Here is a 20,707-nt window from a genome sequence, read left to right on the forward strand (position 1 = left end):
TAAATTAGAGATTTTGTGCGACATCGTACTTGATGAAAAAAATGAAATTATAGTTTGAAGAGAATGTGTATAAATATTTTGTGTGGAGCATGTTTACGTATGCAAGAGTTTTACGTCGATTACTTTTGTTTATACATACTATATTGTGCACACTATATTGCAATCAAAATCAATGTATAACATATAATTTCTAATTTTTACCTTATGGCAAACACGTTTTGAGTGTATAATGAAATTTATAATACATACAAAGGAAAATAATTACATGTTACAATAAAAAATTGAGGTAGTTTCTTTGGAAGCATATATTATAATACATTAATCCCATGTTATTAGACTTTTTCTATTATACACATTTATACTTTATTGCAACACAATTTCAACATGATGTCACGGATAACCACTGATCTTGTATCTTCTGTTTTATAAACCCTTCCTTTTATTGTAATACTTTTTTATCACAAAACAAACCTAAAACTTTCCCACCATTGAGTTCTATATTAACCTGTTGGCCTTGGCCTGGAACCTGTTGTCAAATCAACAAATAGATATAACATTTTAACGTGAGCAAATTTTCAATGATATATTTTGGCCCGCTCTTTATCTCTTAAGCTTGTTTTGACAAATGCATATCAAATTCCTCTACCCTATGTTACGCCACTCGTAATATCTGTGACAATGTTAGAGACGTTTTTATTTTTCTCTATAACTTTGTACCTGCATATTTTGTGCATAAACAATACTCTAATATTTATGACAGATATTGTAATTCGTTGATTGAGGTAGAAAAGTACTTGAAAATGAAATTTCCAACAGTGAAACAAAATCAAGCAAAACCAATACAAAACAATGCGTTAATAACACGGAGTCTGCTGAAGTTATGTTTGGACGTGTTGGCTCAGGTGATAAATAGTTGGAACTGTTCATGGTGTTTCTGGTGATAAAATAAGTAGTGGGAAAGGAATGGTGTTTCTGAAGAATGAAAAATAAGTACTTACGTCTTTACTTTGTATAGAGAATCTATTGTGAAAGTACTCTAAGGAATCATTGACGGATAGATCAAGGAAAAGATTTAATGTGAGGTATAAAGTGACAGGTAAATTTTGTATGGTAGCTAGAACTGTTAATGTAGAAATATTATTCAACGGCCACTGAGTTGGAAAGGATTTTTCAAGAAATTAAGATTATACATTAGTTAATTCTAGCTATTGCTGTTATTTTGTTATATATGTGAAAAATAAAATGTGAACAATTTGTTTCTTATTTAATATATTTTAAAACAACGTATTGCTATTTTTGCAAATTTTGCCAATAGGGTATTATTTTAGCAACGTTTTAACTAACATTATCTTGTGCTGTTGATGTATTTACTGGTGGAACTAGTGCTTTATCGCTTTAATTGGAATCAGTAGTGGAGAAAATTTATTATTAGGATGAGCTTGTGCAACTCCGGTAACATTTTATCCAAAATTCCATTGAACGTATTGCGTTTTGCATGTTATGGCAACATGATGCCTTTAATAAAATATAATAATTTGTAGATTCCCGTCCAGGTAATTAGTATACATGTCATTGTCTTTCCCTACTACACATGTTTCATTAAGCTTTATGCACCTTTCACATCATCCAATCCGTAGACTGTTGTTCCTAAGAAACTGAAATCTTTTACTTGCTTTATTTCTAATGCAAAATTCACTGTTTGATCTGGTGTTCTCTTTGTCGTTCCCACATGTCTCTTTAGACTCTTTTTCTTATTTGTTTCAACCATTAATGTAAATATTTTAAAATTTAAAGATAACTATGTCACTTACAATAAACTCCACTTATGATCTGTGTATCCATTAAACAGCAATATACAGAAAACAATATTGTCGAACTTAGAACATTTAGCTAGACCCTAAAGCACATCCTGAAAACTATTTAAATAATTGCCTTGTTACTTTGTCCTTCAGACTTAATATAAATAATTTTTTCTTGGCATCCTGTGTCATACGCACTCAAATTAAAAATGACAATGTGTTTTAAGTCCCAATCTTGCTAATTTACATGATATCAATAATTGAATATTTGAGAAATCGCAATCTCTTCATTAAATCAACAATCATATGCACAAAATTTCCTTTAGCAATTTAAGTTCATTTCTGCTTTAACGGAGTCCTTTAAAAACTTTGCCCAACATCAAATTGAGCTCTAGTTTTTTTAAAAGAAAAATCGACATCAATCGTCGAGTTCTGACAGTCAATATAGTCTTGCACAAATGTTGAAGTGTAGAATTATCGTGTTTTAGCCATATAGCCATAAGTCTATCAAAGTTTACATAATGAGAATTATATCACCAGAGGCCTTTCAATCTTCTCTTTGAATTGGGATTGCAACAACATTCAGTTGACTAGACACATTTGGTACTCCGTCACATACTTGTCCTTCAGGGAAAGGTTACAGCAATAAGGATGTTTAGATTTTAAAAATGTTTCCACATTTTTTCGAGTGGATGCTAATTCTCCATTACATACGCAAACTTTAAGTTACTCCAATGCCCTTTACGGCCCATTTTACCATACATAGATTTATATCTTAATCACTTAGTTCAACCAAATATTTCTTGTAATATGATAAATCATTCCAAAAATGATATGCTTAGGCACAATTACGTTCAACTTTTCTATGGGGTCAGCATCCCCGGTAAAATTTTAAATTGGATTGCAGAAAACGCTATTTCCTGCGTTTTTACAGTTGGAAACTAAAATTGTTGCTCATAAATATTGTTTTGACCGTTTAAATCAATATCAGAGCTCATCAGCATGCCTAAACTGCATAAAATATGCTTTGAGGGCTTTGACATGGACAGCCTGGTTCATTACAAACTTAGCCTAAAAAATTTTTACGCTTCATCAATTTTATATGGAATTTCATTTTATAATGGTCTAGTCATACCTGATATGCTGATTATTATGCAAACAATTTTATGTCAATTTATCAAATGAAGTTGCCAACAAAAAAGCAAAAATGTTTGTAGATGTCCATTGTCCAGGTAACAAAGTCACACGATTAATGTGTTTATATTTGACTGAGGTTAAGCAGTCATCTTTACAGTCAAGAGTTTAAAAAGGCATCAAAAATTCTCCTTACTAGAAAGCTAGTCAATTTTTCTTTTGTCTTGAAAAGATCTATAACTTTTCTATATCTGGATTAATGCTGATTAATATACAATAAAGCAAGACCATTTAACCTGTCAGCAGCCATAGTACTTCTTGTATAGTTCTCTTTAATCTTCAATGTGTTTTGAACTTTCTTACTCACAAGAAAACTGGAATAGTACTTAAGATCTTTAACAATACTTTTATGTTCTCAAAACCTGGGAAATTTACCTGTGAGATATACCATATGGATGAGCCTTAGTTGTCATGGTTGTCTCAGTAAGACCAGAAGGTGTAAACCTCAACTTTGTTTGTATACTGGGCTTTTTAGCTTGTGACAAGTGACTACTTCCCTTTAGTTTAGTTCCCTTTCCACCAAGTATCAAAGGCACATAATGATTGTGTTTGAATGCAGTTGCTTGAGGAGCTAAACCTTCAAAGCAAAACAAAACTCACAAATAATTACTAGTGGAAGCACAAGCCCTAGATAAATTTGAGGTTCAATTCTTTGGTTAAATATAAATTCCTTTATAAGCACTCAGAGTATATGTCAGGATAATAAGAAAAAGTGCTACAGGATGTAACTGAAGAGAGTGCCAACAAACAAACAAATGCAGTCCATGACATATCTTTTGCATTTAACACAGTTTCTACCCTGACCAGTTTAGCAAAAGAGCAACCACTTCCAGCACTATCAAAAGCTTCAGAAGAGACTGACAAGGCCACCATGCTTGAGATAGAATCAAAGTGTTTGTTATGCTGAGTTTCAAAAAGATTTGAAAAACATGGATGTTTTGAATAATAATCAGCAAATAAAATAATTCTATAGAGGTCATCAGCCTCAAAATAGTCACCACAAGTTGTCACCAACAAGCAGAATTGACAATGAACTATAGAGGCAGTTGCCATTTGTAGCAGATCTGAAATAATGTTATGCAAATTTCAAATATCATGCTTCAGTTTATTTTTGTATATCTTATCTTAAGTACACTATTGAACACATCAAGAAATAAATCAATAGAAACGTTTTACATATGATTGAAATTCGAAAATTTGTTTTGTTTTGAATCGCATAAATAAACCACAAATGACAAATGCATCGGGCATCACATCAAGTCAATTTATATTTGCTTATATATTCTTGTGTAAGCATGCATGCATAACATGTCATAAGTTTTCTAACCTTAAGGCAACCAAATTTGTGTTCTTTGTCTTGGCACTCTGCGGTATATAAAATTCGGCATTGATATTTCGGAAAATATCAACACCGAGACGATCCAACAAACTATCGCTGGTAACAATGCTTTTGACTTTCAGGCAATCCAACATCTCTCCGTAGAGTAGAGCCATAAAAGTCCCATCTTTCCTCGTAAAAGCATCTTCGACTCGGTCAGTGAAAGATGCCATGCTTCTCATTAGTATTGTTGGTTTTGAAGCACAAGATAAAACATCAATCAATAATCTCAATCTGTGCTGAATTTCGCACAACACCGCTTGAACATTTCAGCAAAAACGGTGGCTCGTTAGTCAGCACAACGGCGTGCTGACTCTGTGCGGGTTAGCTATGGGTATTTCTCCCGCAAATGAATTACAAGTATTTTTAGCCACTTGATCTCTTAATCCGACTCTTAATCCAGGTCTTGGAAACAATAACATTGCCCAGTGAATGCACGTTGTTGCACAAATTTCTCATAATACTATCCCTAACCCTGACAATAGTTTATTTTTCTAATGCTTTCGTTGTGAGGACACAAAAAATTTAATTAATTTTAGGATAAAGAATTCGTGATCATTATCTACACATCGAAACAAACTACACCCTACCGAGACAAGATTCGAACCTGCAAACGACGCAAAAAAAAAACCTTTCGACCAAACGAGCTCTAATGTTATAGAATAGAATAGTATTGATTATTTCAACATTTCCTTTTGTTCCGCGAAGACTCCTGACGTTGTCACAACTAAATTAAACAACTGCAGACTTGGATGTTTCCCCATTACCATGTTTCATTGTAGACTTTACATTGATTTGACCATCTTTCAACACGATGTCTTCGCACATACAACTGAGGACTTCAAACTTTGATTTGTCTGTGAGAAGTAGTTTTTCAGTTTTCTATTTTGCCTACAGCAATCTTTTACTTTTATCTATAAGACGATGTAAAGTTGCAAATTTTTCTTCATAGTACTATCGCTTTCGAAACACCTTTCCTATAACTTGCATTTTGCAGCATCTTGTCGTTGTGATTATCATTTGTTTGTGAATGTAAAAGCAATAGTTTGTTCTCCATCGTCTTCGCTTACATCTTTTACCAATTGTAAATATACTGTTTATACAGTTAGAGGATTACGAGTCTTTTGTGAATTCTTTCACAAATAAATGTGAAAAAACACTTGCCGACGTAGCAGAGCTTCTTGCTTGAGTAAATTGCAACTGCATGTTTTAGAAGGCATAATTTGCCACAGAAATTCTCCATCGTTGTGATTAGACTAATTTCTGCAGATATTTTGTTTATTTTAAGACACTAAATGGTCAAACACATCAGTATTTGCAATGGCGTGGATATTCTGTCAGAGATTTCAATAGAAATTATTACTAGATTTTAAATCTAGATTTATTGGAACTTTATACGTCTTAATCCATTATGGATTATCCTGAGACCATCTGCATTTGTTTAAAAATTTCAAGCAATTTTAGAACTAACGCAAATGAAAAGTATTAGGCAAACAGATAGAGTTTCTGATAAAGAAACCACTTTATCTTTCTAATTACTGTGAGAGAAAGCACATGTTGATTGTACTTGTATAATTCATGCTAACTGGCAAAGATTTTAATAAGTATAATCATATCCTTTCAATTGAATAACATTTTGCAATTTCTAAAAAGTCTCCGTAAACTATGGAAAATTTATCATACACACGTACAATACAAATATTAATTTTCGTGTAACTTGTGCTGGATTATTTTGACAGTGAATGTCATACATTGAGTCAAATGAAAGTAAATCACGAACATAGTTGTCTGTGGTCATGGTAACTTTATATGTTCAGGGTTAAACAGATGTCGTTTGTAATCACAGACAATAATCGGCTCATTTGGCTCAACTACAACTTGGGCGTTTCAAAACGATGATACTCTCACCCATTTTACAATTTAAATTATATTTAGATAATGTATCAATGTGCTGCATTTGATAATGTAGCGTATTTTGGAGGCAAAATTTTCTAGTATGCGTAAAGTGTGACATATGATCCTGTTAATAATATTTAATACCATGGTTCTTTCGCGCGGCGGAACAATGCTGTTATTCATATCGTGTTCATGTCAGCGCCCCGACTGTCGGACGTAGTCTGAACGCAGCCATTCATAGGAAACACCGATTAGCTGGCTTGCTTTTGCATAACAGATTTCAGTGTTTGGCCCTAGTCACACACGTTTGCATTCGATCTGGTTGCTAGTCGTCCCTCTAAACGCCATTCACCTAAAAATTCATAAGAAATCGAGGAATAGTTTGGCATCCAGTTGAAGAAATGAAAATACTAAGTACCTTATTGGTGCTGGCATTTGCCATCAATTTGGCCACCTCGCAAGTTGTAAGATTACTTTTTACCTCTTAAGACATTTCACAGATGCGAAATGCTATTTTAGTGAAAGCAAAAATAACATGCTTTAAGCCTATATTTGTAATAAACCTTCTCATTACATTAAAGAAATACTACCATTGTACGTGTTTGCGTACAATGAATGTTACTGACTGAATTTTTTGCCAAGTGCACAACGAAAGTAAAGCATATTTTGTAATTTAATGGAAAATTTAAACATATAAATGAAAGCACTAGGTAATATCGAAATTTCTGTGCTATAAGAAGTCAGAAATATGTGTCAACAATTTATATGTGTGAAATTCATTCATTTTTGAAATTTTGTTAAAGTTTAGTAAACTGAACCATTTTATGTCGAAATTGTAAAGAATTTAAAAATTGTCGCTTTATCACTTGGCTTTTTTATAATACAGTCTTTAATTTTTGTTGCGTTGGCATGTAAAATTGATGAATTTTGAAAACATACTTTTGCTTCCATGCGCCTTGTTTGCGCAAATAAGAATCATGAATGCGTCCTTGTTAGAGTTATGCTCGTATTCATATTCTGTAACCTATATCTACTACATTTTTCCTTTTCACGTTTCTTTTTAGTCATATAAATTTTCAGTAAAGAATATTCATTAATTTATGCAAAAAATATCCAATACTCATAAAGCAAGCGTTGTCCTTGTTTTATGATCAATTTCAAATATGAATAAACAGCGCAGCTGACCTAACAACCTTGTTCACAGTCATGCGAAGAATATATTGCGCAATTCTTTACAAAGTTTACAATCTTTTTCTTTAAATGCCAGTTATGGCTCGTTTTCAGTAAACAGTTTGACCGTCATTGTTGTTATATTTCATAACATTTGACACGATTGTTTTTCATTGTTTGACATACGTACTTCATACGTACTTCAAATGTCATCAAAATAGAGATGGCATTTAAATAAAGTTTGATTTTATTTTTTTTCTAAGACTTGACAGTTGACATAGACATCGTGACATAGAAAACGTTGCCATAGCTTGAATCATTGCTTTTTTCATTGTCTGCTTTTCGACATATTTCTCTCACTGGTGCCAATGCAATCTTGTTTTCATTTAGACACAAGTATTTTCCATTTAATTTGCTAGATTAAGCAATAATTGTGCCCAACAAGTTAATGAAAAGACTTAAACCGAAAAACATAACTCCACTCAGTAACAATTTTGCAACAATTTTCTCAGTTGAATGAAAGGATTAAAGTCTCTGTTAATTATTTGATTTGATAACGTGAAAACATCTTACTCTGCTGTTCTATAGAGGATAAAAGTTAAATTCTATGGTTGCGATTTTCTTTTTTTTGTTCTGTTTTATCCGTACGCGAAGTTTCATGCAAACGTTTTAAATTTTCGAGGTTTTAGTAGAATATTGAAATGTTTTTACATGGTCTATGAATTTTTCTTTTTATTGCTCAAAAATGCAAACAAAAAGTGACATACATTAGTCTTGACAGTAACAATAAAACATTTGGCATTGGTTATGAGTCGACCAGCATAGCAGAGACATGAAAACCATCACTTTTATTATGGAAAAAGCAAAGAAAAGAAGCAATATAAGAAGAGAAAAGTTTTTTAATACTCTACCAAAACATCTGAAGAACTCAAAAACACGTCTACACGCAACGTGTTTCATTTGGATGAAATGGTCGTTGAAGAAAACAATTAATATTGATAAAAAATGAACTTTTTAGAGCAGATAGCTTTTCTTATAATCAAAGAGGATTGACTTGGGGGGTTTTAGCATATGGATTTTAACAAATAAGTTGCTTGTCCATAAAAAAGTATGGGTTCATGCCTGCCAAAGAGCCCTAGCTCTGCAGCAAGGACGGTAGAGCAGCATATGACGTGCGGGGGCTAAGTCTTCAATTCTACTAAAGTGTCTTAAAGACACTTCTGAACAACAAGTGTTAACTTCGGCTCAGTCTAAATATCTTTTTTTGTTTTGCAATTGCAAAAAGTCGGGGGGGATCACCCTTGCTTCCGGCGTCCCTGTTCAGTTCCATTTTTTAGTGGCTGGTAGAAAACAAGATAGAAAAATTTGAAGATCATCATTTTTTAAAAGAATAATTGAACATAACATAGTTTTCTTTTTAGCATAGGTTGAACTACTCATAGGCACTGTTTTATGGTATAAATAAATGATTTATGCTGCGCACGTTTATTGCTTCCAATTCTAGACTTACAATACAGCCGTGTTATTGTTTCATTAAAAAGCTATTGTTTTGTTACTGAGTGTTCAAATTATAATAACATTGTGAATTACAACCATACAACACGGTCTCGGAAATTCACGATAAACAAGGTAACCTGGTAGCTAATTGCATGCGCCGCCATTCCATCTGTTTATTTCTGCTCCTGTTATACTTTGAATTTGATATATATTTTAGGGCGAGGAGAAAAGGGGGAAAAGGGAGATCAGGTATTATCAACATAATGTGTGTAGGGCTTGTCAAAAGTCTTAGTTCATGGTTTTATGTGAAGAAAATGACAAGAGTTATACTCAGTGAAGTCTTTTTATTTGATGAATGAATAGTTAAAACCTAAAACCTTGTAAATGCCAAGCAGGACTTGTACTTTGGACGTTGAATTGATTTGTGAAGCAAAGCACTAACAAAGCAGTTTATCCATTTTTTGCTTTGGTAAGGAATTTGCAATAATTAATTTTGATATCATTTTTTTACAGGGACCCCTGGTCCAAAGGAAGGGAATGGACTTCGAGGTCCTAGTGGAGATGGTGTAAGTTAATTTTGTGCATTAATTGACTCATTTACAAAAATTTATAGCAACTTCACATTCATTTGTTTTTATGCTGTTACTATGATAAAATGACATTAATGAACACAATTTATACGTTTTATATGTGTACAAACAATGTCAATACTCAAAGCATTCATATTAAATTAACTTCTGTGATTTTTTTGTCATAAATTGTTTTGTAAGAATTATACTGATCTCCATATTCATAGCTACATAAGGTTTTCTTTGGCAATTTAAACAAAATTGTGTACAGAGTATAGCCACTAATTATATATATAGATTATATACTCAATGGCAATTGTAGACTTAAATTAAATTGAAACTTTATTGAAATATTAATGAATGAATGAGCTTTGCGTAGAGTAGAAATATTTAATTTTCAACACATTTTTTGTCTTGAGTGATAAACTTATTTTCATTTGTTCTAGGGACCTGATGGTCCACCTGGAGAAACAGGAGCTCACGGTGCAGTTGGCCAACCAGGACAACCTGGCCGTGAGGTATGTCTATTATATACATTACTTGTGTAAGATATCATTTGGAAATAAGATAAAATAGGCATTTTATATATTCACATATATGGTTCCTATTTTTTGCTAATATGCTAAATTGTTTTCATTTATTTATATTCCTTAAAGCTCATTTTGAATTTAATATGTCTCTTTACGAATTTGTTTCTATTTGGTACTCAGAAACTTTCTTTTAAAGCAGATTTATATGGGCTTTTTGTTAATATAATGGATTAAAAGTCTTTTGTTTAGACATCTTTTTTTATGATATGACATTATAATACAGAAGTAGCAAATAATTACTGTAAAGTCAAAGAGTTTATTTTGACATCTATAACATTTTCTATTTATGTTTTATTCAAGGGCTCTAGAGGTGACAATGGTAATCCTGGTAATCCAGGTCCAGTTGGAGATCCTGTACGTTGAGAAATGACAAGACTGAAATAGTTGTGTTTAACTGTTCACGTATTTACGTATATGAATGTGCAATTTTTGACGTTGGTGAATTAATGCTGTAGATCAAGTAACAAAATTTTTATCCTGATGATTGTTTAAAAATTTATCAGGTTGAACCTGGTTTAAAGGGGGTTAAAGGAGCAGATGGACCTGCCGGACTACGGGTACGTACGTCGACATAGCTTTTATATTTAAACAACAATGTTTTTTGTGGTATACTCACGTTAACATACGTCATAGCCCAAGAAAGAAAAAAAGCATATTGCCAAAAAATAACAAAAGGAATTTTTTTTGCAATTTGGTATTGTTTCACCTTACGCTTCGTTGCACTCTTGTATTTTATTTTGTCTTTGTTTGCTCTAATGCGTGTGTCGCAAATCAAAACTAGGACTTATGTGAAGTTGACGAGAACGTGTAAATAATTATTGATTGAGGAGATCAAACCTTATTTTACAAATGTATTTTTCTTGTACAACATTGCTAGGGCCCTGCTGGAGATGATGGTTCCCCTGGTGAAGGCGGTGTTGATGGTGAAGCTGTACGTACTTAATGCAATAATAAAATTATCTAGAGATGTTTAAAGTTTCCATTGAATGTTACATAAATAATAGTATATTTAACATATATATGTTTATATGACATACATATGTTTATTTGACCTTGATTCACAACTGTTTTTATATTACTTTTAGGGTCTTCCTGGTAACAGAGGTCGCCAGGGAGTGCAAGGTTCAAAGGATGCTCGTGTAAGTGTTGGCAAACTTGTTGTTTCAACTTTCTTGACGAAAAGCATACGCACGTTGCTATTAACCATAAGTGTAGACAAGTACATATGAAAAATAGATCAACCATTGAATTGGACTATTTTGTCTTCGCGTACTTCTCATTGCAAGCGTAAAAGTGCCTTAAAATGACACAAGTTTCTGTATTTTATTGTGTAGGGAGAAGCTACTGGAGAAGTTGGTGAAGTTGGAGAAGAGGGTGCTGAAGGTGATGCTGTACGTATTTCATTAAAAGATTTTTTTAGAAGACTAATTTGAGCAAATTTCAAAGAGAAAAAAGAGCAGGGAATTTATCTAATATTCTTTTGTTTTTGATGAATTTATCACATTTAAAGTTTACATTTGAAAACTGTAATAAGCCTGACTTACAAAACATGTGTTTTTAGGACACGGCCCATTCGATTTGCGGAAAAAGGTACCTAAAACAGTGCACAGCCCGCAATTTAAGCGATGGTCGCGATACTGGAGAAATAATGGTAAGAGTAAAGCACACATAATCGTATTTATTCATGTTGTTTAAATGTTTTCCAGTATAAAATCACTGTTAATTTGTTGCTTTTTCGCGGATACCTTGGAGAAAAGACTCTAAAACTAACGAAATTTCCAAATTTTTATTTAAGATCATTAAACAAATATTTGTCACCAATTATTCTCGGAAGTATGTATCCAAAGCATGTGTATAGTAAAGGCTTCTATACACTGCCTTCTTTACTTATTCAAATAATAATTTGCCTTAACAGTATATGTCGTCTTTGAAGTACATCTTTAATGTATTGTTAAGAGCTCTAGTACTACTACGATAGCAATCAGGTATAGTGTAAACCACCAGGAACACTCGATCAAAACTGAGTCAGTTGACCGCAGCCTGTAATCAAATGTAAAGCTCCGATAATGACTTGCGCAGCAAGTGGTCTAAATGTTTATTCCTCACAGTCTAAGCAGCATTTATAATAATTTGTTTTTATTATAGTGCGCATATTAAAGTATAAAACGACATGCAAATGCTGTCGTAAGTGTTTGCCTCCAAAGCTGCTATCTTTACTTCTGTAACGTTTAATAATCATGTACAAAAACTTGTAAATAAAACAAAACATTTTTACGAGTTAAAGTTAGGCCCTTACATTTTCAATATACACGATTTATTATTTAGTTCATATTTTTTTTGAAAGCCTTTTAATACTGTGTTTGTCCCCATTGCTTTGTCACCGTTCAAGTTATTTTCAAAACATACTCAGGAGATTAGTGGACATTGAATGATTCAACTTGAAATGTTTCAACATGCTTGCTCAACACTCCAAATCACCATGAATTATTGGCGTCAATCCTGTCTTAATTGGGGATGGGACCATATTCATATATTCTGCTTTGCCTGGTTAATTTCTTTTTAAAACAATTTCATTTTCAAAGAAATATGCCTGGCATAACAGAATAATGAATATGGTCCCCTCCCAATTATCACAGGATTGACGCCCATGCCATGAACTCTAATTTATTTAGACTTGCAATTTTACAAAAACCTTCGCCCGTACGTCTCTTCGTTTGACATATGAAGGGGATATGAGATTTGTCACGTGCCAAGGTGCGTGCTGTGGACGTTGGTATTTGACGATCAATGGAAAAGAATGCTCATCACCAGCACAAATTGACGCTGTGATCTACTCGAGTGGTCTCAAAGATCTCAACCTTCATCGTCCTGGTGTAGTGGATGGTTTGTGTGATGGAATACCTAAAGGACCCCTTACTGTCGGTCTTTCAGTCGGCAAATGTGCCGGATTTCCCGGAGGAAATGCTTTTACGTGCTTTGGTTCCACATGTCGCATTCTCGTCGAAGAAATTCTTGTTTATTGAGTCATCCGATACCTCTTTCTTTTGTCTTTTGAGAGCTGTTTGCATTTTACTTTGTAAGCCTCATAATTATTCATATATTGGGTAGAGTTAGTTTTCAGTATACATGTCGTTGTTATAGCTGATTGTAACACAACGTTTTATCAATAAAACATTTTTTTCTTTATAATATTTACCAGATATGGTTGAATACATTTTCTTGTATGAGAGATTAGTAAAGTAATGTATCTATAGAGACTTAATTTGAAGTAGCTAGTTTTTGCAATTTATATTTTAATCACACATTTGAATTTACCGAGCATTTTTGGAATAGTATAGTTAAAAACTCAACGTCATTCATGCAAAGTTAAATGATTGAAAACAAGATAAAAGACTTAAGTTATTAGTATTACGAAGAAGCAATCCCTCCATGAAACAATATTTATAGAATTTTCTTTTATTGTTAAAATGTCAAGCTCATGTCACCTCTTCTCTAACGACCTATTTAATTTTTTCAAAAAAGTTCTTGTTATGCATTACTTCACTAATTATTGATGTCTTCCGCTAATTTTTGTCTCCATTCATAACAATTTCATAGAAATTAAACTTATCTAAAATGCAAACATTTCAATAATACACGACTCATGAATGTATTCAATAATACACGACCCTAGCTATATATTGACATAAAGTTATTGATTATGTATTAACTCGCCATAAGAACCATCTAAATGTTCAATTCTTAAGCAATATAATATAAACTGAACGTAAATCCAGAGGACTTTAGGGAGTTTTAAACCTTAATTTAGAAGTTATGCCAGGAAAAATGTTTTAACTCGTCAAGTAAGAAACGTTTGAAAGAAAATTAGTTTTTCGGGAGTTCCCTAAAACGTAAAACATTATTTACTGCATTTGTCTTTCATTACGGCGAATGATATTCATTAACGGATATTGTATTTTTAATAATGCGTTTCCAATTTCAATAGCACTAAATTTCGAAGTAATACCAAATGCAAATACAGATGTCTACACTATTGATTTTATTTTGTACATAAATCGAAAAATTTATATAGGTTTGAAGGTATTGTTTATTTAACAATTTTAACAAGTTTTGCTTAATATTAAACCGTCAATTCCAGTACTGTACGTATTTAGAGACCAGAAATGCTGTATCGTAAGCATGCTAACACGTTCAGTGTGATGAATCTATTTTTTAAGATTTTGAAATGATACTGTCCAATAAAACATTCCGTCTTCAATTTGAAATGCATCATTTCTGTGGAAATTTCAATTTCGTATGTATAAAAAATGCCATGTTTTAAAATGTGGTCAACAGTCACTAAGGTCACTTTTAAACTTATTTCGAAACTCACTTAATAGTAAAAGAAATTGAACACTCAATAGTAAAAGAAATTGAACGTAGTAGTGAAAGAAATTGAAAGAAATTGAACGGATATGTGAATAAGCCAAGAAAATTATTTATGATAGAAATTTCCTTTGGCTTTGACGCTTTGTTACAATTTAGAGAGTGATATGTAAAATATTCGATGATTGATTGTTTTTAAAAGTAAATGACTGATTTAATCATCATTACATCTTCACGCATTGCTAACACAAATTTTTTCCAAGTTGAACATATTTTGCAGAAGTATCTCAGTCAACTAAACTCTTGGTCGATTTCTATTCATTGTAAGAGCGCAATAGAAGCCGAGTAATGATTATTGTGATCGAAAAAACTAAAGAAGCCTAAAAAGCAACGAATTTTTGTCGTGGACCCACGCGTTTATTCAGATAGCTTTTCCTTTTAATTCGACCCCTCGATGGACTCAACACAATGGAACTTGTACTTCTTTTAAAAAACTTATAAGTATTCATTTTTCTCTCTTTATAAATTCCAGAGTATTTCATTTATGTCCTTATTGTATTTGCAAGTATTAATACTTTAATTACATTATTTTGCCTATAGCATTTATTACAGCTGTTTTGTTACTAAACGATTATTGCAGATGATATATATTAATTATTACACAACAAAATTAAAGCTGCTTAAGAGCGATAAGCCGTAAATTGTTTTGTCATACGTTATCGAACATTTGGATGTGTAAACATGTCTTCCTTTTCACAGTTTAATGTTACAGTTTGTCTTTTTGTGCTTTTTCCCGTTTGTCTTTACTTTTGGTTCATCTCATCCAGCTCTGAATGTGTAAGTAAAATTTTCGCGTGACAAAATTTGAAAGAGCTTGATTTCATATTCAGTTTATTAATGTGTGCTTTTTGCCTAAGGTTTTCTCTTTGGAAGATCTCCAGTGTTTCTAAAAATTATTAAGGAAATCATGTTTCATGCAGTATCTTAGTTTAAGAATATTTATTAGTAAATTATATTATAAAGTAGAGTTTTTTGTTAATAGCATAGATACAATGTATTATTTTCTAAGTCGTGATCAAAACCTTGTATTGAATGACGAAAAAATTAAAAAAAGCTTCATGTAGTTTGTACATTGTTATTTCTGTTAGTTCCGATGTTAAAGAATACATTCAAAATCAAGGGGAGATTTTTGACAAAATTTTAACGGACTATGACAAGCAATTTATCCCAGCCATGCCAGGTATGAAAAAAGGCTTTTGCAACGATGTAAATCGAATAAATGTATCGTCTGGCCTTAACTGAATTTGTATTTGTTTTTGTAGGTCGTCCATTGATAGTTGAACTAGAGATCATAATATCCGACATCTTCAATTTAGATGAAAGTAACATGGTAATTTATCATTAAGTTTCACTCTAAACCTCAAACTCTATTCCATCTTCCATGACCCCTACTTCACTCTACACCTCACACTCCATCTCTTCTCCACATCACTCCGACTTCACTCTATATCTCACTCTTCTCTACTTCTCACTTCATCCCCTTTCTCTTCTCCACCACTCACACCATACATCATTTTCCAACACACCATCCATCCCTTCTCATCTTACCCCTCTCCACTCTCTACCTTACCCCTCTCTTCTTCACCCCAGTCTACCTTAACCCCCTTAACCCCTCTCATCTCTCTACCTTATACCCATTCCTTCTCAACCCTCTCCACTTTCCACCTCACCCTCCTCTCCACCTTTCTGGAGACATACCATAAGAAGGAGGTTCAGAAACTGATAGAGAATGAAAATGGATATGGGCCCTTGGACCCAATGTTTTATTGCAAGTAAACCTATCAATCATTTTTGACCCATATAAACAATGGCTTCTCCCTATTAAACTGTTTCATACTTCTTGTAACAGTACACTAATATTCAATTTAGTCAGTTAATTTTAACGGTAATATTGTCGTATTTCAGGAATTGGAACTGTTACTGATCATCAGACAGAAATGGTTCGACCAGCGCTTGCGTTGGAATTCGATGAAATTGCAGCGAATCAAGACTCGTGAGCATTTACTTGATAAAATATGGATTCCTGATATTCGAATGAACCACGTGAAAGATATGAAGACACTCCAACACTTTGGTCGGGTCAACATGAATGTTAATCGTGATGGAAGAGTGTACTATAGTCAATTGTATGCCGTTCTACTACGTTGAACTATAATTCTTGTTACAATTATATTCATAATGTTTTATATTAAATTGAAGGGCTTTGGTGAAAATAAACTGTCCAATGGATCATCGTAAATTCCCTATAGACAGTCAAAGTTGTAATCTGAACTTTTTGTCGTGTAAGTAAGATGAAATAATTTTCAAACTTTAATGAAACGCAAAACTACCCAACGTAGCTTTTGATTGATGAGATACGAGTCTTAAGAGCTAACTATGAAAGAAAACACAATCGATGACTTTTTCATAAACATAACTTTTATTTCCAACATTATCTTACAAGCTAATTATGATAGAGAACATGACCTCTGTTTTTTTTAATAACCAAAAGTTTTATTCCTAACATCATTGCTGATTGCATCCACAAGAACTTGTCATCTTCTTGATCTTAGTTAGACAACAATTATGTAAATGTATTGTGAATTTTGTATAGATGCTTATGCGACCACCTTGCTTCAATTTTCTCTCAAGAAACAAGAAACTGAAGTACGATTCATTGAGCTTCAACAATTTAACTACGTTGGAACAATGATGCACGAAGATAAGGAAGGAGGGAAAGGTATAACATCATCCTACTTTGGCATGGCCAAATGAAGAGACTTTGATTTTTTGATTGTTTTCAGGAATTGCTAAGAATTTGAGGCTTAATAATCCTAAGAAGCGTTTGTTTTCATGCTTATTGTTTTTTTAGGTACAACACCAAGTGTGACCATTGTCGTGCAATTTGAACGTCGTCTTGGTTATTATATTATTCAAATATGCATCCCATCTGTATTTCTTGTCTTGTTGTCCTGGCTTTCATTTTTCATGGATTCTGAGGACATCGCTAATCGTGTAACACTTGAGGTCACCATAATTGTAGCTATTGTCTTCTTGTTAACAAGTAGCAATAGCTCCATGCCTACGTTTTTATCATACATACTTTATAACATTGTGTACTGGACCTACTATCTATAAAAAATGAAGCTAATTAGCAAAATACCTATTTCAACAGGTTAAGCCAAATATAAATATAATCAATACTTATTCATCATACAACTCACTCCCCTGAACATTTACACTTTCATTGAACCCTATATTTATATCAATCATTAAGTTGGGTAGACTTATGATATGGAAGCCATTGATTTAGCTGCAGTCATGGTGTACTGACGAGCCTCGTTTGTGCCTGCCTCTGCCTGAAATTCAGAAGTTTGTGTGACTCTATTCCTTACAAAATATTGTAGGTGCATTGCAGATTTGTATTAAGATAAATTTCCCTTATCAGTTGAGCTCAAGTTATTTGTTGTTTGTTCATACAATGGCACATAATGTGCACCTAGACCTTTGGCATTTTCTTGAAATGTCGTCGCCAGAATAGAGTTTGTCATTTGGTACTTAAATGGTTCTTCGTCTAAATTGATTTCCACTTTACATACTGCGACACATAGATTCCATAGCAGAGGTGTTGATCTGTAAACACTGAAAGTTACCAGTTTTATTACTTACCAGTTGATCTGGTTGCCGCTTGACAGATTGAATGACCTTTCTTCAAAAGTATCTTAATTTCTGGAATTGTTGGTGCTTTCATGCACTAAACAGTGAAGACTGGCTCTAGTAAGAATTATTTGGAAAGGTGTTCCGCCTTCAGTAATAATAGTATGAATGTGCAATGTAGGTTTCATCTGTTCCCGCATCTTGCTAATTTAATTATATGCTATTAAAGCTGCATCAAGGCCTATGATTGGTGGATTAATAATGCATAATGCCATAGTTCTCCAAATGCATGAACTTGATGGACTTTATATGTAAATCTACATTGTATGAATGTGGGTGTACCATCATGATGAAATCAACTTCTTCAAAACAATTATTTTTGTTCATTCTTATTTTTCCTCCACCATCTTCCTCAGCTGGTATTCTATTTTCGTCCCAAACTTGATGATGACTCTAGTAAAATCATTCAAGTTCGCTATTTGATGCTCAACTGCAAATACCTAAAGCAACAGCTATACCAGCTGACGCCTTCAGCTATAATGTTTTGTAAACAAGCATGGCCAATTGTTAGCAGCCAATTGTGCACCATCTTCACAGATAATGCCAGCTATTATTCTATATCACCATCATTTTATTCATTGATTTTTTGCAAATAAGCAGTCATGTGTAGTGACATCAAAGTTATAGTCCTACAAAGTTTCAACCAGTAAATTTTGCTCAAGATTTCTTCCTATTTCAGTTCAGGATGATCCCAAATTTTTACAATGTGTCGGTGAAGTTTTTATGAAAGATTATCTATTCAAGAATCTCTTCTTTTTACTAGATCTTGACGCTTTAAATCAGTCATAGCCAGGGAAGTCGCAAAGACCTTCGATTTTGGGGGCGGGGGTGAAGCAAATATTTAACTGAAGTTTTTTCAAATTTACCAGAAATTTTACTGTTTTCCTGATATGCATTTCACCGAATTTGGGAAACAATTGATGACTTCAATATTTTCAGTTTTAAAAAATAAACGATTTGTTTTAAAATATTTTATTCCATCATAATTTTTAGTTTATATAATCAAGAAATTTGCAGCTCTATATGCCACTCAACAATTTAACAAGTGAAATTTCTGTCCTAAAAATTGTAATAATGATTACGGTCTTCACAACCATAGGCGTACGTAAGCTTTAAGTTTTGAAAGAGTAGTGATTTACTTGCCCGAATTTCAAACCGATCTAACAGCCATTGTAGTAATTTTTAATCCTATGCAGATTTTGTATGATCATTTGGTCGTGTAAACTACTATCCACCGATTTGTAAGTGAAATTAAAGGACATATTGCCATACCAACTTCCTACTTTACAAAAACATTTTGTAAATTTATACGTCTATACGCCATATTTAGTTTTATGAAGAAATATAAAAACTTTATGCTCAATTTTCCCTATTTTCTCGACTATTTTGCCCAGGTTTTGCAAAGTTTTTAATATTTAAGAGACAGTTGTATTCACTTACTCCCCATTTCGTACGTCTAATGTGCTAACAGATGGTCTATTTTTTCATGTACACCATGTTGATCACTTTTATAGATGTAAATTATTATTTCCCAAACCAGCTATGCTTTACTGATTTCCTATAAGCAGGAACAGATAATTTTAAAGCAACAAGTTTGCGCGTGATCAAATAAGCCAAGTAAGTCAGTTCCCCTGTGTCGGACCTTAGCTAGCCCCTAGATGTCGGAAAATTAACGGGGCTAGCCGTGCATTCACTGAAAATAAAAGCATGACGTCTAGCAGTCATAGATACTCCCATAAAAATACATTCTGGAAAGAAATATTCACTTTTATCACTAAAGATAACCTAGGCGTAATCCTCGAAACATAGAAATAATTGAATGTTTTGTTTACTTTGTGTCTACTTTCTACAAAGTATTAATTGTTTATGTATTTTATACTGAGCAAGCCTAGAGCATAGTATAACATATCACAGTTAGCGTTGTACTCTAACTATTGTTTCTTTGCGTATTTTATTATTAAAGGTAAATTTTGCATGATCTTTAAATAGCATCAAAAAATTTGCTTTGTCATACCTGTGACATGCCAGCAAAATGCCATCATTCATGTGAATGACAACAAACGCGTGCGCAGCAGCTTAAAGTTACGTATAATAATACGTATTAATTTTTTTTTGACCTTTGGAATCGCTGATCACTCTACAAACTTACATCGTAAGATAATCTGATTTGGAGGAAAGCAAGGAAAAGTCGTACTGGTTATTGTACCGCACATTTTTCTAATATCAAATTATCTAAGTTGATGATAAATATTATGTTTATTTCAATATTGCAATAGTTTAGCACCTGATTTTAACCTGATTTTTACATTATTTTACCTGTTTTTAGTTTCAATTTGCAATAGGGGTGTTACACCGACTACACCCACCAGTAGCGACGTTTGACCTGCTTAAAGCCTCAAGCAAGCATTCATTGCAATTCGAATAACGTCACCCTGCAAGTGGCTTATTCATTCGTATTTATTTTCCCATTCATGTCGTTGATTTCACCTGAAG

The 20,707-nt window shown here is 33.0% G+C and overlaps 3 protein-coding genes across 3 annotated transcripts; all 3 read left to right on the top strand.

Moving 5' to 3' along the window:
• The first annotated feature begins 8,290 nt into the window (after positions 1-8,290).
• On the top strand, positions 8,291-13,282 carry LOC124441593 (collagen triple helix repeat-containing protein 1-like). The gene is made up of 11 exons (XM_046992068.1): positions 8,291-8,331; positions 9,152-9,183; positions 9,448-9,500; positions 9,950-10,021; positions 10,394-10,447; positions 10,597-10,650; positions 10,971-11,024; positions 11,179-11,232; positions 11,428-11,484; positions 11,655-11,744; positions 12,766-13,282. Exons 1-11 carry the CDS (start codon positions 8,291-8,293, stop codon positions 13,114-13,116), a joined length of 912 nt encoding a protein of 303 aa, XP_046848024.1. The 3' UTR covers positions 13,117-13,282.
• A 2,232-nt stretch (positions 13,283-15,514) lies between these two features.
• LOC124441594 (gamma-aminobutyric acid receptor subunit gamma-1-like) lies at positions 15,515-16,666 on the top strand. The gene is made up of 3 exons (XM_046992069.1): positions 15,515-15,698; positions 15,781-15,848; positions 16,424-16,666. Exons 1-3 carry the CDS (start codon positions 15,551-15,553, stop codon positions 16,664-16,666), a joined length of 459 nt encoding a protein of 152 aa, XP_046848025.1. The 5' UTR covers positions 15,515-15,550.
• A 75-nt stretch (positions 16,667-16,741) lies between these two features.
• LOC124442533 (gamma-aminobutyric acid receptor subunit beta-1-like) lies at positions 16,742-17,698 on the top strand. The gene is made up of 3 exons (XM_046993034.1): positions 16,742-16,800; positions 17,112-17,237; positions 17,370-17,698. The coding sequence occupies exons 1-3, from the start codon at positions 16,743-16,745 to the stop codon at positions 17,633-17,635; spliced, it is 450 nt and encodes a 149-aa protein (XP_046848990.1). The 5' UTR covers position 16,742; the 3' UTR covers positions 17,636-17,698.
• The last annotated feature ends 3,009 nt before the right edge of the window (positions 17,699-20,707 follow it).

Source organism: Xenia sp. Carnegie-2017, unplaced genomic scaffold, assembly GCF_021976095.1.
Source record: "Xenia sp. Carnegie-2017 unplaced genomic scaffold, XeniaSp_v1 HiC_scaffold_20, whole genome shotgun sequence".
NCBI classification, from domain to species: domain Eukaryota; kingdom Metazoa; phylum Cnidaria; class Anthozoa; order Malacalcyonacea; family Xeniidae; genus Xenia; species Xenia sp. Carnegie-2017.

What these genes read in the sequence shown, in the direction of transcription:
- LOC124442533 (XM_046993034.1), top strand. Translation starts at nt 16,743, where the DNA reads ATGGATCATCGTAAATTCCCTATAGACAGTCAAAGTTGTAATCTGAAC. An exon ending in TAATCTGAACTTTTTGTCGT is followed by an intron (nt 16,801 to 17,111) that starts GTAAGTAAGATG and finishes AATTTTGTATAG; the next exon opens with ATGCTTATGCGACCACCTTG. An exon ending in AGATAAGGAAGGAGGGAAAG is followed by an intron (nt 17,238 to 17,369) that starts GTATAACATCAT and finishes TTGTTTTTTTAG; the next exon opens with GTACAACACCAAGTGTGACC.
- LOC124441593 (XM_046992068.1), top strand. Translation starts at nt 8,291, where the DNA reads ATGGAAAAAGCAAAGAAAAGAAGCAATATAAGAAGAGAAAA. An exon ending in AGGGGGAAAAGGGAGATCAG is followed by an intron (nt 9,184 to 9,447) that starts GTATTATCAACA and finishes ATTTTTTTACAG; the next exon opens with GGACCCCTGGTCCAAAGGAA. An exon ending in GCGATACTGGAGAAATAATG is followed by an intron (nt 11,745 to 12,765) that starts GTAAGAGTAAAG and finishes TAATTTATTTAG; the next exon opens with ACTTGCAATTTTACAAAAAC.
- LOC124441594 (XM_046992069.1), top strand. Translation starts at nt 15,551, where the DNA reads ATGACGAAAAAATTAAAAAAAGCTTCATGTAGTTTGTACATTGTTATT. An exon ending in ATTTATCCCAGCCATGCCAG is followed by an intron (nt 15,699 to 15,780) that starts GTATGAAAAAAG and finishes TTGTTTTTGTAG; the next exon opens with GTCGTCCATTGATAGTTGAA. An exon ending in ATTTAGATGAAAGTAACATG is followed by an intron (nt 15,849 to 16,423) that starts GTAATTTATCAT and finishes GTCGTATTTCAG; the next exon opens with GAATTGGAACTGTTACTGAT.